This window comes from Venustampulla echinocandica, assembly GCF_003357145.1.
Source record: "Venustampulla echinocandica strain BP 5553 chromosome Unknown scaffold_0, whole genome shotgun sequence".
Lineage (NCBI taxonomy): Eukaryota > Fungi > Ascomycota > Leotiomycetes > Helotiales > Pleuroascaceae > Venustampulla > Venustampulla echinocandica.
In genome coordinates, this window is record NW_022474205.1 from 2,200,083 (window position 1) to 2,213,270 (window position 13,188).

The window sequence follows — 13,188 nt, forward strand, 5'->3', positions numbered from 1 at the left end:
AAAGATGTATGGATATTACGAGCAAAGAGGACCTTTTGAGCGAGGCGTTTTGCGGGAATTGGCGTGACGACAGTTGTTTGTATACCTAGTATTGTTTTTTATATGCTCAAATCCCCTTAAGGGACTCAGGACGGGATAGAAGAAGACTTATATACCAGAACTCTAGTAGTTCCCACATTCGACATGGCATTCATTGTGAAATTAGAATATAGATAGAAACGTGCATTGTAAACTGCGCACTTGACCAACATTGATTCGCTAAGTAATTCGGGTGCTTCGCATCACTCGCTCCCATGTTGAAGGCTTAGGCATCGCCGACGTCATCGCACTGGCCGCAGCGCCGAGGTGTAGGAAGGACAAACACAACAATCCTTTCTTGACCTATGATGATGCAACTACTACCACTACAACGTACTTTATTCCTGTTTCTATTGTGATGTGTATGGCATCTGCGACCATGCCGGTACTTCAAAGGCACTAACATTCAATTCTTCCTCTCCAATTGTTCACGCCGATCGCGTTCGCAACCCAGCAACTTCAATGTTTCAAACACACCATATTAGACTCTCGAAACTGATACCGACCTGCATTCCTGAATCTGCGCCGTATCTGCAGCGACATTCCCCTTAGCCAGCAATGGCAGCCCTCCACGATGCTCTCAAAACCCTGGGGCCCCTCGAGTTCTCGGAAGCACCACTGGACAACCTGAAACCCTTCCTTTTTGAAGCCTTTAGCAATGGCCAGCTAATAGTAGACTCTGTGCCTATTCCGCCGCCCCCCGAGAATTTAATTACCTTCGATGGCCGTTCTCGCTGTTCCTCAACGGCATCTTCGGCTGCAGAAATTAAACCCTCCTCTGCGCGCTCAACTCCTCCTCCGTCGAGTGTGCAGTCGTTGCAAAATGAATGGAAGAGTGTGAAATTGAATGCTAAGGATAATCCGTTGGGAATGAGTGTATATAAGCTCGGCGGGAAGGACGGGAAGGGTTGCTGGTTTGCCAGACGAAGTGTCCACGAGGGCTTGGGGTTTACAAAGTGGAGGAAGGCTGTGGAGAGGGAGTTTCCTGAAAGCATGAAGGTTCAAGGTGGGCCAGGAGAAGGGAATATTAGGGGGATTGGTGGTGAAAAGAGAGTCGCTTATAAAAACCTTCCGGGGGTGGGGAAGATGGGAGGTGAGTGATGATATTGCTGGATTAGGCAGATATACTGACGGTTTCTAGTATACCTCCTATCTGCACAATTTCCTGGGCCGACGACGCCGAGAGATTTTGTTACTATGTTTCTGACTTCAGACCAGACGGTGGTAGACGAATCTGGAGAAGTCCTAAGACAATTCATGGTTATTTCAAAGCCGTGTATTCATCCGGATACTCCACCACGGGATGGATATATAAGGGGTCAATACGAGTCGGTCGAGTTTATCAGAGAAGTTCCCATCAAGAAAGGGCGTAAGAAGTCAGCTTCTACGGCCAATCTTTTAAACCCAGGAAATCATTCGAAAGACGCGCATATCTCAAATCTAGGCAGAGAAGCAATGCTGCGAAATGTTAAAAGGAGCAATTCATCTCTGGCTGATGCCGCAAGTGATCAAGCGGTATCTGAGACAGACCTCGGAATTGAAGGTCGCGCTCGTGGGAAGACAATATCTTACGACCGGTCAAGAAGTTCTGATCCAAAAGGAGATAATATCGATGAGGGTGAAAAGGAAGAGGAGATCGATGGTAACCCAGTAGAATGGATCATGGTAACAAGGAGCGATCCTGGAGGCAGCGTTCCACGGTTTATGATTGAACGAGGAACTCCCAGTGCAATCGTAGCGGATGCTAGCAAGCTTCTGGATTGGGCCTGTGCCAAAAACCTGGAGGATTTTGAGGACGAGGACGTATCTGAAGATGAGACTGGTGAGGAATCCGAAAACCATGAACATAAACACCATCATGAAAATGATGTGCATGATTGGCAGATGAATGGTCACTTGGCTGGTATACAAGAGGCACCTACGCCAATGGAGGAGAAAGATGCAAACCAACCGAACGCCAATGGGGGAATATATGGCGTCGTGGCGGGAGTAGCTGGAGCAGCAAGCGGATTCCTCAGTTCCCATGCCCCCCAAGTCATCCAAGACCACCTCCCAACCTCCGTTAATCAGTCTGAAGAAAGCACCCCGGAAATACCACCCCACAGAGCCTCCATATCCACTATCGGCAGCGACTCATCAGTGGGTACCTTCGCTTCGGCCCTCGAAAGACGCGAAACTGAAGGGGGAAACGAAGCCGCCTCAATACAGACGAACGACTCCCAAGCTAGTCCAGGATCCATATCTACTCATAGCAAAGAACTGGCAAGGCTCGAGGAGAAGAAGCGCAAACTCGACGAAAAGCTTACCAAAACTCGCGAGAGAGAACTCAGCAAGAAGAGCGAAGATAGCGCCAAAGAAGAAGAAGCCATTCGCAGAGCCACTGAACGCCATGAGCGCGAAATCAAAAAGCAAGAAGCGAAGTACAGAAGGGAAGTGGAGAAACTAGAAGAGAGGAAGGAGAGAGAGAGGAGAAAGGTAGAGGAGAAGAAACGCAAGATTATAGAAAAAGATGAACGTTTGAGGTTGACGAGGGAGCTGGAAGAACACAAGGCGGAACTTAATCTCCTGAGAAAGGAGAATGATATCCTCAGGACTCAGGTTGGTGAGCTGCAGGCGGAGAATACAGCACTTGCGGCCAAGTTGGGGAGGTTTGGTATGCAGGGCGACGACCTGATGAGGGAGGTTAAGCAGGAGGTGGGGAAAGGGGGGAGATTGAGGGCCAGTAGCCTAAAGAGCACGGGGAGGACGAACAGCTTTGCGACGAAGAGTGCGGGTAGTAGTGATAAGGAGAAAGAGAGTTTGAGGAAGGGCGCGTAAGCTTGCTTTTTTTTTATTAGTCGGAGCTTGAGAGGTTAGGCGTAAGTTTACGAATGAATGGGATAGACCCACGAACTTGGTTTTGTGCATGCATTCAACTATGGCACGTTAGCAATTATATCCCTAGGCATTGTCGGCGCTAGATATTTGGCCGTACGGCGTTGAGAAGGCACATGAGGTAGCTAGCAAGCTTCCTCAGATATCGGGCACATGGATGTGTACTGTCTCCTGACCTGTCCTTTAGATTCTCCTCGGACAAGGTGTATAAGAGACTGTATACTACTCTAGGCCATACCCCTTTTTATCGACTAGCAGGGTCGAACCTTTAATAAAAAGAAATCATTATACCTATGTCATGACAATTAATTCGATTAAAACATTAATGTAGTGTAATAAAAAGGCACTACCTCCCCCCTCTTCAACTTATCCAAGCAACCCCTTACAATCAAACAACAGGCGGTGTTCTCCCCCCACTACAGGCACCACTCAAACTTTCACAAGCGACTGATAAATTCGCACTTCCACTCCCAACCCAAAACACAAACGGCTTACTCTGACTAGCAGGGATAACCCAATTCTGCATCCCAACATCCCAAACACTTAGATCCCTCCTCGTAACCTCAAGCGTAACGGCCTGACTCTGGCCCGGCGCCAATGTATCAGTCTTGTCAAACGCTCGGAGCTGAATTATAGGTGTCTCATAGGGCGAATCGGACGGGTATTGCAAGAACAACATGGCAACGTCTTTCCCTGGGCGAAAGCCGGTGTTCGTTATAGTGAGCTTAACCGTGTACACTATGTCCCAGAGGGCCGGGTTTCCTCCTTGATCACCTCCTGCGGGAGGATCGGGTTGGGGCGTGGTTTGGTAGCCGGCCGGATAACTGTACTTTTTTGAGGCTGATATGCTAGAAGGGTTGTCTAGGTATGGGTACAGGTAGCGCCAGATCTTGTTGAAGCCTTGTGGCCAGGTGACTTCGGAAGGCGGAGGAATAACACTGCTGTATATCGGAGTTGAGCCCTTGGGTTGGCGGGGTGGAGGAATGGCACTGAGAGGCGTGACGGCTGTGAGGGATAGCTCGGTATGGCTAAAGGTTGTGTAGGAGAGGCCATGACCGAATGCATAGCGTGGAGTAATCTTTTGTTTGTTGAGATAGCGATAATCAATATATAACCCTTCCGAGAAAGTGTCTTGCACTTGGAAAAGTTCGAAACCGACGAGGCTGACTGATGATGGATAGTCGGATTCAGCTTTTGGGATAGAGTATGGGAGATGCCCGCTGGGGGAATAGTCCCCGAAAAGAATGTCCGTTAGGGAGTTTCCAGCTTCTTGTCCTGGTAGGTGGGCAAAGAGCACACCTTTTACGGAGGGGAGATCAATCCATTTCTCTACCAGTATGGGGCCGACTGTGTGAACTACCACTATGACCGTGGAATATTTGGCTGCTGCGGCGTTGACCAGAGCATCGCCGTTATGCCATGCTTCGAGACCACTAGCAGACCGGTCTCCATTGTTGCCTTCGACTGTCTCTTGGTTCTCTCCTGCGTCGCTGCTGATGAAAACGATAGCGATATCCCCAGCTGCCACCGTAGCACCAGAAGGGAAGGAGTCGCCGGAGTAATAGGTCACTTGTGAAGCCTTGCGTTTGATGGCATCAATAGGGGCGTCCAAGTAGGGGTAGTTTGCGGTGCCTTTACCAGTCAGTTATTGCTGGGATATCATTTTGATCGAACTTACCGCTTCCCCAGCCCATTCCAAGAACCCCTTTATTACATGCACGCTGATTGCAGGAGTTGATGCCATCTGGATTATTCTGGGCATCGGATCCGAAAACCTTCAATGTAGCAGCTGTTGATAATGGCAATGTGTTGTTGAAGTTCTTTAATAAGGTGATACCCTCTCGCGATACATTCCTTGCAACGATTGCATGGTCCGCCTGCACGTTGACATATTGATTAGTGGCGCAAGTCGGAGATATCAACGCAGCTGGGTAGCAGGGGCCGGTAGGCTGATCAGTGTTGGCGGAGAAGTTTGGTAGCGGATAGTCCTGGTCTTGTCCGAATTGGTACCATGTTGCAACTATCCGCGTAACCATATCGTTAAGCCGCTCAAGAGGAACAGTACCGTTCAAAACGCTGGTCGATAGATCGTAAGCCCAATAGGCAAGTCCGAGAAAGGGGGTGTTTCCATCGCCAGGCATGGCCATGTCTAAACCTGCAAGAGCGGAAGAGACACCTCCAATCTGGGCAAGCCAGTCGCTCATCACCTAATGGTGTTAGCAAAATCTCCAAGTGAGAAGGGTGCATTCGTACCAATCCCTGGAATCCAAATTCATCTTTCAAAATGCCATTGATCAGTTTGCTGTTCTGTGAAGCAGCACTACCATTTACTTCATTATAGCTAGTCATGATAGCTCCAGCGCCTGCTTTAATGGCATCCATAAACGGCCAGGCGTAAAGCTCGTGCAAGGTACGATCATCAATATTACTACTAAGGGCCCTCATCAATCCGTGCGGAATAATGTCCATTCTGTACATCTCTTGCTCATTCCCAACGAAATGCTTGACAGTGGCTATCACACCATTGGCTTGCATACCTTTAATGGTCTCTGCTCCGCCCCAGCCCTGAAGAACAGGATCGGCACCAAAGCCTTCCCAGTTCCTTCCTCCTCGTGGCTTTCGACCAAGCGGTCCGATCGTAGGTCCAAGTTGAATGTTGACACCCTTCCCACGAGCTTCTTCTCCTAATGCAAAGCCTCTTGCGTGCATCAAAGCCTTCGAGAATGTGGCCCCAACTGTAATACCGGCTGGGAATGCTGTAACATTGTCGGTTGCAGCTATTCCCAGGGCAGAATCCTGGAGACAGAGATTCGGGATCCCAAAACGCAGCGCCGACCCGGTATTGCCAACACAAGGGCCCATTAAAAACCCCGTTCCCGTCGTCAGATTGACCTTCTCCGCCAATGTCATATTAGCGACCACCTTCTGAGCCTTTGAATAGGCAGCGCTCCAGTCGGCTACCCATCCGCCCTTGGGTGCCGGGTAGTATGGAGGGGCATCATATCCAGCAGGTACCGGATTGCGCTTTTCCAGCATAGCATTTTCCGAGGATTGAAGTAAATTCGCTCGAATCACATCGGCTGCGAAGTCTGGCTGCGCTGTTAAGGCCAACGCAAGGGACCCAAGCCCAAACAGCGTCAAACAAAATTTAAAAATTAACATTTTGAAGGAGGTTAAAAGACTTTTGGCCGTGAGAATGTGGTTGGTCAACTTGACGGTTATAACCAGATTGTTTGCGGGAAACGAGGGGGGTTGGTTGTGATTGTGACTGCACCGCTCACGCGCTATCCAGCCAGCCCAGAAGACTTATCGTGCAAGTCTAAGACACTGCTGAAATGAACGCGGCCGGTACACGAATCTTTCGCACAGAAGAGGGTATACAAACAAGGGATGTAAACAACACTTATAAGCATGGGCATAGCGACCAACCTCCCACGGGCCGTGCCGGCAGGTGACGAGAACTCTCGAAGGTTGCATGGATATAGGGGACAACGAGTCCAAATGAGGAATCCATATATGCTCAGTGACGGCATTGGCGCCGTGTAGGAGTAATTGGGATCTACAAAGTACTTGTTTACTGGGGTGTTCCATATCTGGAATCTGGCCCCGGAGGCTGCACGCCGAAGGACGTTTCTCCGCACGCATCCTGTGTATTCCCCACAACAGCGACAGAACACGTGAGGATTTCGAAATTCTCCATGTTCCGATCACGTCTTGGTATCGAGGACTCGTGCTTCGGTTGCGAAACGAGGTTCGTAGCACGGCAGATGGAGAGAAATTGTACGAAGCAAGGCCCGGAAAGATTAGCGAGGAAGGACGAGATTAATGTCGGCACTTACCATGGTCCACTTCAAGCCTTCAACCTCCTCCTGATCATCTGATGGCCTAACCAACGACAGAAAATGGGCTTGTACCTAACCTTCGCTATAGGAGAGCACATAAAGTTATCACGTAGTATTGCAGCGATAGACTGACGCTTTAGCAGATCGTAGTGTCCTTGCCCGCTTTTCGCTCAGCACTGATCAAGGATCCGCGTGGGGAGTTCCTCAAAAGGGCGAAACCTCCGCAAGAGCAACCAAGGCTTCTTTACAGGCTAAAAGCTAGATTCAAGGTAAACGTTACCCAGCGGCATCAGGGCGACATGGCAGAAGACATTATGGCCGCGGTAAGATTTGATCATGTGCCTGTGCTTTTGCATTTTCTTCATCAACTATCCGTCCACCAACGGAGTAATAGGCCGAATTATTCTCAATTTATTTATACCTACAGCCAATGTCGTTTCCAGTCTCGCTTTACATCACCTTTGAAAAGTTATACAATACTGAGCTACGAGTTATCTTTCTAAGCTTTTAGCACTCGAGCGTCAATCCAGAGTTTTAGTTCGCCAAACCGAGGTTTGCAAGACTAACCTACCAGTTGCAAGGAAAGCAAGTTGAAGATTTCAGGGATTTTTAGTTTGGATATTAGAAGTTATCGCCCTTCTATACAATCATAAGGTAACACAACTACAGAAAGTTCGAAATTTCTAGAATTCCCCTTTCAAGCTCTTGCTGTCCCAGTCAGCCAATCTTACACGGGTCTCTAAATACTGCCGAATAATTGCTATCAACCCTTCCGACGTTGCTCTAAGTTCCGCAGAACAGGGTTTCAAAACACTCACCACGTTTCCATAGCTTAGTCCTACATCCCTTTCAGATTCCCTAAACTTAATACTCCACAAAGTTTAGATTATAGTTTTAGCGTGAGACCTTAGCATGCGTACATCTTAAGCCTTACAAAGTAAGGTTAGTACCACTAAATAAGTTATAAATCGAATATCATTGAGCTTAGTTTGGCTCTTCGTTGAACTTCGAGAGATGATATGGAGAACCGTCAGCAATAGCGGAACTGTCCATCTATATAAGCTGCAGTCAAAAGGGCCCGCCTGAAACTCCGTAACCCTGAACTATCGATGAGCACATTTTGACAGTGAAAAGCGCTCATGGGCTTCAAACACGAAAGAGCTATCAAGAATTCGCTGCTGGAATTGTTCTCCACCGCCAAGCTAGATGGGTGCACGGGGCCGAATACCTATATGTTGGGAGTACATCTCCCTCACATTTCGCTGGGTATTTCTAGATTGGACAATCATATCTATACTGACAACTGTAAACGTGATGCTGTCCCAAGTTGGCAGCTACCGATAAATTGGCAAACGTCTGGCCGATCCCAAGGATCTCCTTTTTATAGACTCCACAAAGGCCAATGGATTGAAGAGGATTGCAACTTCAACCAATTTTCCATCAATTTCTCGAATCTGAGGGCCGGCAGTATTTTCTACAGCTGTGGATAAAGCATAGCAGCAGTCCAAAATGAGGAGGACGTCCGTAACAGTGTTGGTAATGGCATGTTGATTCCACTCTAGGGCTAGTTTGCCAAGGTCCGATTTGTTGTCAAGATCACTACTAGGAGTCGCTAGTAATGTTTCTATAGAAGGAATAACTAAAATGGAATACATTGGGTCATCGGAGACTGGGCTTAAACGAGTAGGTATTCACTACGGGAATTTATATAAGTAGCGTGCCCATAATACACCACAATGAGCAGATTCCCTGATTTGTTATAATCGTCTACGAATCTTTCTATCCGTTTGTGGAACTGCTTGCGAATGTCATACTACGAAATCGTGGCGTCCATGAGATACTTTCCCACGGCGTCCGAGCATTTGCCCTTGAGGACCTGGAGAGCGACCTATTCCATCTCTTCCATAGGTGCATCGATAATCTTGTCTAGATACCTACTATCTAGGCTCTTGTTGCTCATTAGATTGGCGAATGGCTAGATATCTGCAGGAGTATTTGGTATAGTTGATGATGCGGGTAGCTATAAGTTTACATAGCCAAATCTAGCAAAGTTGACATGCGCTTTAACGAGGCAAATTCCACTCGTTTGGCTTAACTGCAAACTCGCCGAGAACGTTCATGTTAATTAATACGTTTTGTTGAAAGTGCTAGCAGGGAAATTGATCGACCAGTGTTTGGGGGTTATCGAGAAGTTCTCGATTAGGATGTGTACTAGCAAGTTAATATACATGGTGTGTAGCATTAAGAATCTGATTATCTGACAATAACCATGGTACTAGTGTTTGCCTATCTGATTATCTTATACTGCTATTTCAGATTTCCTACGTGACCTTCAACATGTCGATTTTGTATCTGTCTTCTCTTAGAAGACTCGTTGACAAATCGGTGTATGTATTTTGTTGATTGTTTTGGACTGGCTAGAAGGAGGGCTTTTTATATCAAGAGGAGGCTATCTTAGGCATTGGGTTTCCGATATGAATGACATTTTACTAGGTAGCTCCCAGCTCAGCACTAACTACAAAGGTCCATTGGGTTGCTATATACTTCTACGTTTATCCCGCCATTAGACATCTGGTTTATAAGTATAGTGCTACCCAATGAATCCAGGCATGTTTTTCAATGGCAGGATTTTGAGGGAATATCCGGAGTGGTTGTGAGATCCAGGTTTTCACTACAATTTCAAGCAATATAAATATAAATCATGCTCAAATCCCAAGTCTTCGTCAAAATAGCATCGGGTTTCTATTACACCAGTGACTCACTCTAGAGCACGCCATCACCTCACGGCTTCCGATCAACGGACCTTTAATATATCCCTACCTACCTACCTAGGTAGGTAGATAAAAGATTTTTTATACCAGGGTTAAGGTTGGACCCTGAACCTCGCGGGAATGGAATTCCTCGTCCCGGGAGTGGGGACTACTGTATATCCCAACAATCAGATACCCAGTTCTTACATACGGACCAAGGCCACGCTATATAACAGCGAGCAAATCCTAATTTATCTCGTGGCAAATGACGAGGGTAGGCGTCCAAAACCTCGATACTGTACTGCACAGCCCGGTTTTACGCGCACTGCTGTAGTCGAGTCGTCGGCTGTTGATAGGGAAGCTCTCTAACGACGGAAACATGTATTTCATTTCATGCACATTGCCTTTCCTGGCCTGTGGTGGGCCGTGTGGCGAAAAACTCGTTTCTTTCCAGCTGCGCCACGGGGATCGGACGAGGATTAAAGGCAGGATATGATCATAACCGGGATGTTGGGTACAGTACCTACTTTAAGGTATGTTGGGTATGTGCCGCTGCTCAGGGTATGCGATAACTTGAGATACCAACATCCAACATTTGGCTTGCTTCCAACAGTTGTTATGAACACGTACGAGTCCGAGATACCCAGATACCGGGTTGCTTCATGGAATAACCTTCTGTTGACGGCCTTCAGCTAGGTCAGCTCGGCTGGTTTCGATTGGCCCTATTCCTCATCGAAAACATGAAACATCGCAACTGCTTACCACGGCTGTACGAGCCCGGCGGGCGCCTAAAGGATCAAGAAGCACTCGGGTGACGCGTTTCTGGTCAAGCAAAGCCGACGACATGCGCCGGCAAGTAGAGACAGACAGGCGCGCGCACGAGCACAGAGTAAGCTGGAAGCTTGAAGGTCGGGTCACGACTGACCGAATTCAGCCTTGGCTGGTGAGCACGAAGGAGTGAGGAGGACAGGGCTGCAGTCATGCAATCCCTTATTCAGGGGATAAAGAGGCCACAGTAGCATTCTGGCTGTAGGTCAAATCTGGTATTATTGGCCCTGGAACGCAGCTTATTATCAGGTCTTTGGAAAGGATCCGGTCACAAGGCGAACACAGGAACAGGAACGGGGTCCCGTGATGGGGCGTGTGTCCGGGTCATGAGGACGAGTTCCAGTCCAACCGCGCAGGTTTGTGTTACGCGGACGGAGTACGAAGTACGAGAGAAAACAGGGAAAGGGGAACAGATTCGGGATCATTGGGGATCGGGTACATGTTTACACTGTCTTTCATCTCCAAAGAATGAACGACCGGCAGCAAAGGATTCCAACAGGGACTCTCGTCAGTAATATACCATACCTACATACCAGTATACAACTAATAAGGTACATGTAGGTGGGACGGACTCCGTACTTCGTATACAACGAGCATATCACGGGCTTCTCCGACAAGGATAAATATAGAAATGTCGCCAGCCACATGTCGACATCGGAATCTGCCCCGCCACAACACGGACGACGACTTTGCCACAATATCAACGTCGGGCTGCTGCACACCGCCACAGCTAGTGGCGCTGGCATGCCACGCAATACGGGGGCAGCGGTGCCCAAGGAGAAAAGATCAGTTTTGAGTTTTCTGGGAAGGGCCCTGTTGCGGATGTCCTTCGTAGAGTCCGGATTCTCCTCTGTTTTGCAGCATGTAGCTAGTCCTAGTAACTCTACAACTTCTGCTACTCGCAGCTGGGATGTCGTCGGGACGTTTGGGTTCGGGGCCGCGCTAGCCTCGAATGGCTTTGCGGTCGTCGCCCAATGGCCTTCCAGAAGAGCCCTGAGATCGCAAGCTCAACTTTTCGTCAAAATCAACGTCAACGAATGAGCAATTCAGGACGCCCTTTCTCCTCACCTGACTTCCTACTAACCCAGACCTCCCGCAAGGATGGGGGCATTCCCATCCTCACTCCACAGGCTCGCAGAGTTTCTTGCCTCTTCTCGTCGTCCCAGGGCCGGCCGGAAAGGCTCTTAGATGCGGGATCCAGGACCAGCCCAGCCAGCCCAGCCCCGGCTTCACTTCACGAAACGGACACTGCCAAAAGAAAGAAGGGAAAAAAAGGAAAGGGGTGCCGCATCTCCCGCGCCAGATCGTACCCCCTCGAGCCAGAATCAGGAGAGGCCCCGAAGCTATTCATGCAGGAGGGTCCTGTTCTGGTCGCGAAGAATGGCCAGGAGATCCAGTGCTGCCCCGTCCAACATCTCGAGGTTGAGCAGACTGCAACACCGGGACGATGCAGAGCCATGCAGATGCCGGCACGTTCGGTGACAGGTCCTCGATCAGAATACGATCAACGGTAGCATCAGATGCACAATATAGTAGAATGTTTCACTTCTTTTGACATGTGCTGCAACTGGGCTCTGCACTTGCATCTGCATCTGCATATTGCACCGCGCGGGCTTCTGCGGTGCTCACTACTCATGCAAGTCATCGTCCCCCGAAGGCATCACCAGCGCCAGGGCTCCTTACGGTGTTTCCTCGGCTTTCCGGTGGTATGTATGGTATTGAGGGGGGGGGGGTTCTGTTGGTTTTGTATTGCTACTTTGTACTGTTGGGATTCCGTGGGCATGGCGTGGTAATGGCATCGCATGGGCATCGCATCGCAATATGAGATCGTCAGCCCTAGGCCTTCTCTCATTGGAGGATTTCCGCTGTCATCCCAAAGAGACAGTCTCAGCAGTCCCGTCTTGGAAATCTGACTGGAGAGGCTCATTCCCGTAATCTCTGGGAACCTACTGAACGCGGCTGATGGCGTTGAAACATTTTCCGGCCATGCGAATGAAGCGTCGACGGCGAATATTGACATAACCATGGACCCTTGACACCGACTGCAACCGGCAGAAGCGCGACTGGCAGCCTACCTGTGAGTTGATATTGATGCTGCCTTGCGGATACGTCGCTACTGGACGGTGGAATGGGCAATCGGCGGGCACGCATGAATGCATTTGCGAGTAACTGGGCCGGAGGGGCAAGACCTGCTGCAGCCCTCAGCTGTTTATGGTACCGGTAAGTTTCCTCTGGCTGCCTGTTGCGCCTGCTTTTGGGCAGCTGGCTTGGCTTGGTTTCCGGTCTGTGGGTTTGAATCGAGGTCTACAAGTGCAAGTACCTTGCAGTGCAATAATGGCAGTGCCAGAGACTAGCAAGTGCAAGTGTAAGTGTAAGTGTAAGTGCAAGTGCAAGCGCAAGATGCAAGATGCAAGTGTAAGCGCAAGCGCAGGAACAAGAGCCACTGCACGTAGTACGTAGGAGGTGCAGGGCCAATATTCCCAGTGGGCAAGTTACCTAGGTAGCAAGCAAGCGGCAGTCGCACGGAGCAGTAGCCGTGCCCAAAAGCCTTCTCGTACGAGTCGCATATGTTTGATCATTACGCAGGACGACGCATTCTTTTGTCGATTAGCATATGCAGGTCGCTGCACCGCCTCGTTTGCTCGCCCGCGGCCTCCGCCCACGGCGTCGGATGCACCCTACGAGCCCCCCATCCAGCGCCCACAGCGCCCACAACACCCTACGACGCCCCTACGACGCCCCTCCCAAGGCCCTAACAGCAGCCTACCAGCACCCCAGTTGGCGGCCCTCCCAGGCCTCCTCCCCTACGCTACAGG

General features: G+C 49.3%; 4 protein-coding genes across 4 annotated transcripts; 2 read left to right on the plus strand and 2 right to left on the minus strand.

Moving 5' to 3' along the window:
- Positions 1–636: 636 nt before the first annotated feature.
- BP5553_00677 (Bet v1-like protein) lies at positions 637–2,895 on the plus strand (the record flags this gene model as incomplete). Its single annotated transcript, XM_032009300.1, has 2 exons — positions 637–1,171; positions 1,220–2,895. 2 exons carry the CDS (start codon positions 637–639, stop codon positions 2,893–2,895), a joined length of 2,211 nt encoding a protein of 736 aa, XP_031873354.1.
- Positions 2,896–3,340: 445 nt separating this feature from the next.
- BP5553_00678 (Beta-glucosidase) lies at positions 3,341–6,114 on the minus strand (the record flags this gene model as incomplete). Its single annotated transcript, XM_032009301.1, has 3 exons — positions 3,341–4,584; positions 4,631–5,159; positions 5,206–6,114. 3 exons carry the CDS (start codon positions 6,112–6,114, stop codon positions 3,341–3,343), a joined length of 2,682 nt encoding a protein of 893 aa, XP_031873355.1.
- A 2,014-nt stretch (positions 6,115–8,128) lies between these two features.
- On the minus strand, positions 8,129–8,449 carry BP5553_00679 (uncharacterized protein; the record flags this gene model as incomplete). Its single annotated transcript, XM_032009302.1, has 1 exon — positions 8,129–8,449. One exon carries the CDS (start codon positions 8,447–8,449, stop codon positions 8,129–8,131), a length of 321 nt encoding a protein of 106 aa, XP_031873356.1.
- Positions 8,450–11,017: 2,568 nt separating this feature from the next.
- On the plus strand, positions 11,018–11,886 carry BP5553_00680 (uncharacterized protein; the record flags this gene model as incomplete). The annotated part of the gene is made up of 2 exons (XM_032009303.1): positions 11,018–11,236; positions 11,278–11,886. 2 exons carry the CDS (start codon positions 11,018–11,020, stop codon positions 11,884–11,886), a joined length of 828 nt encoding a protein of 275 aa, XP_031873357.1.
- Positions 11,887–13,188: the final 1,302 nt, after the last annotated feature.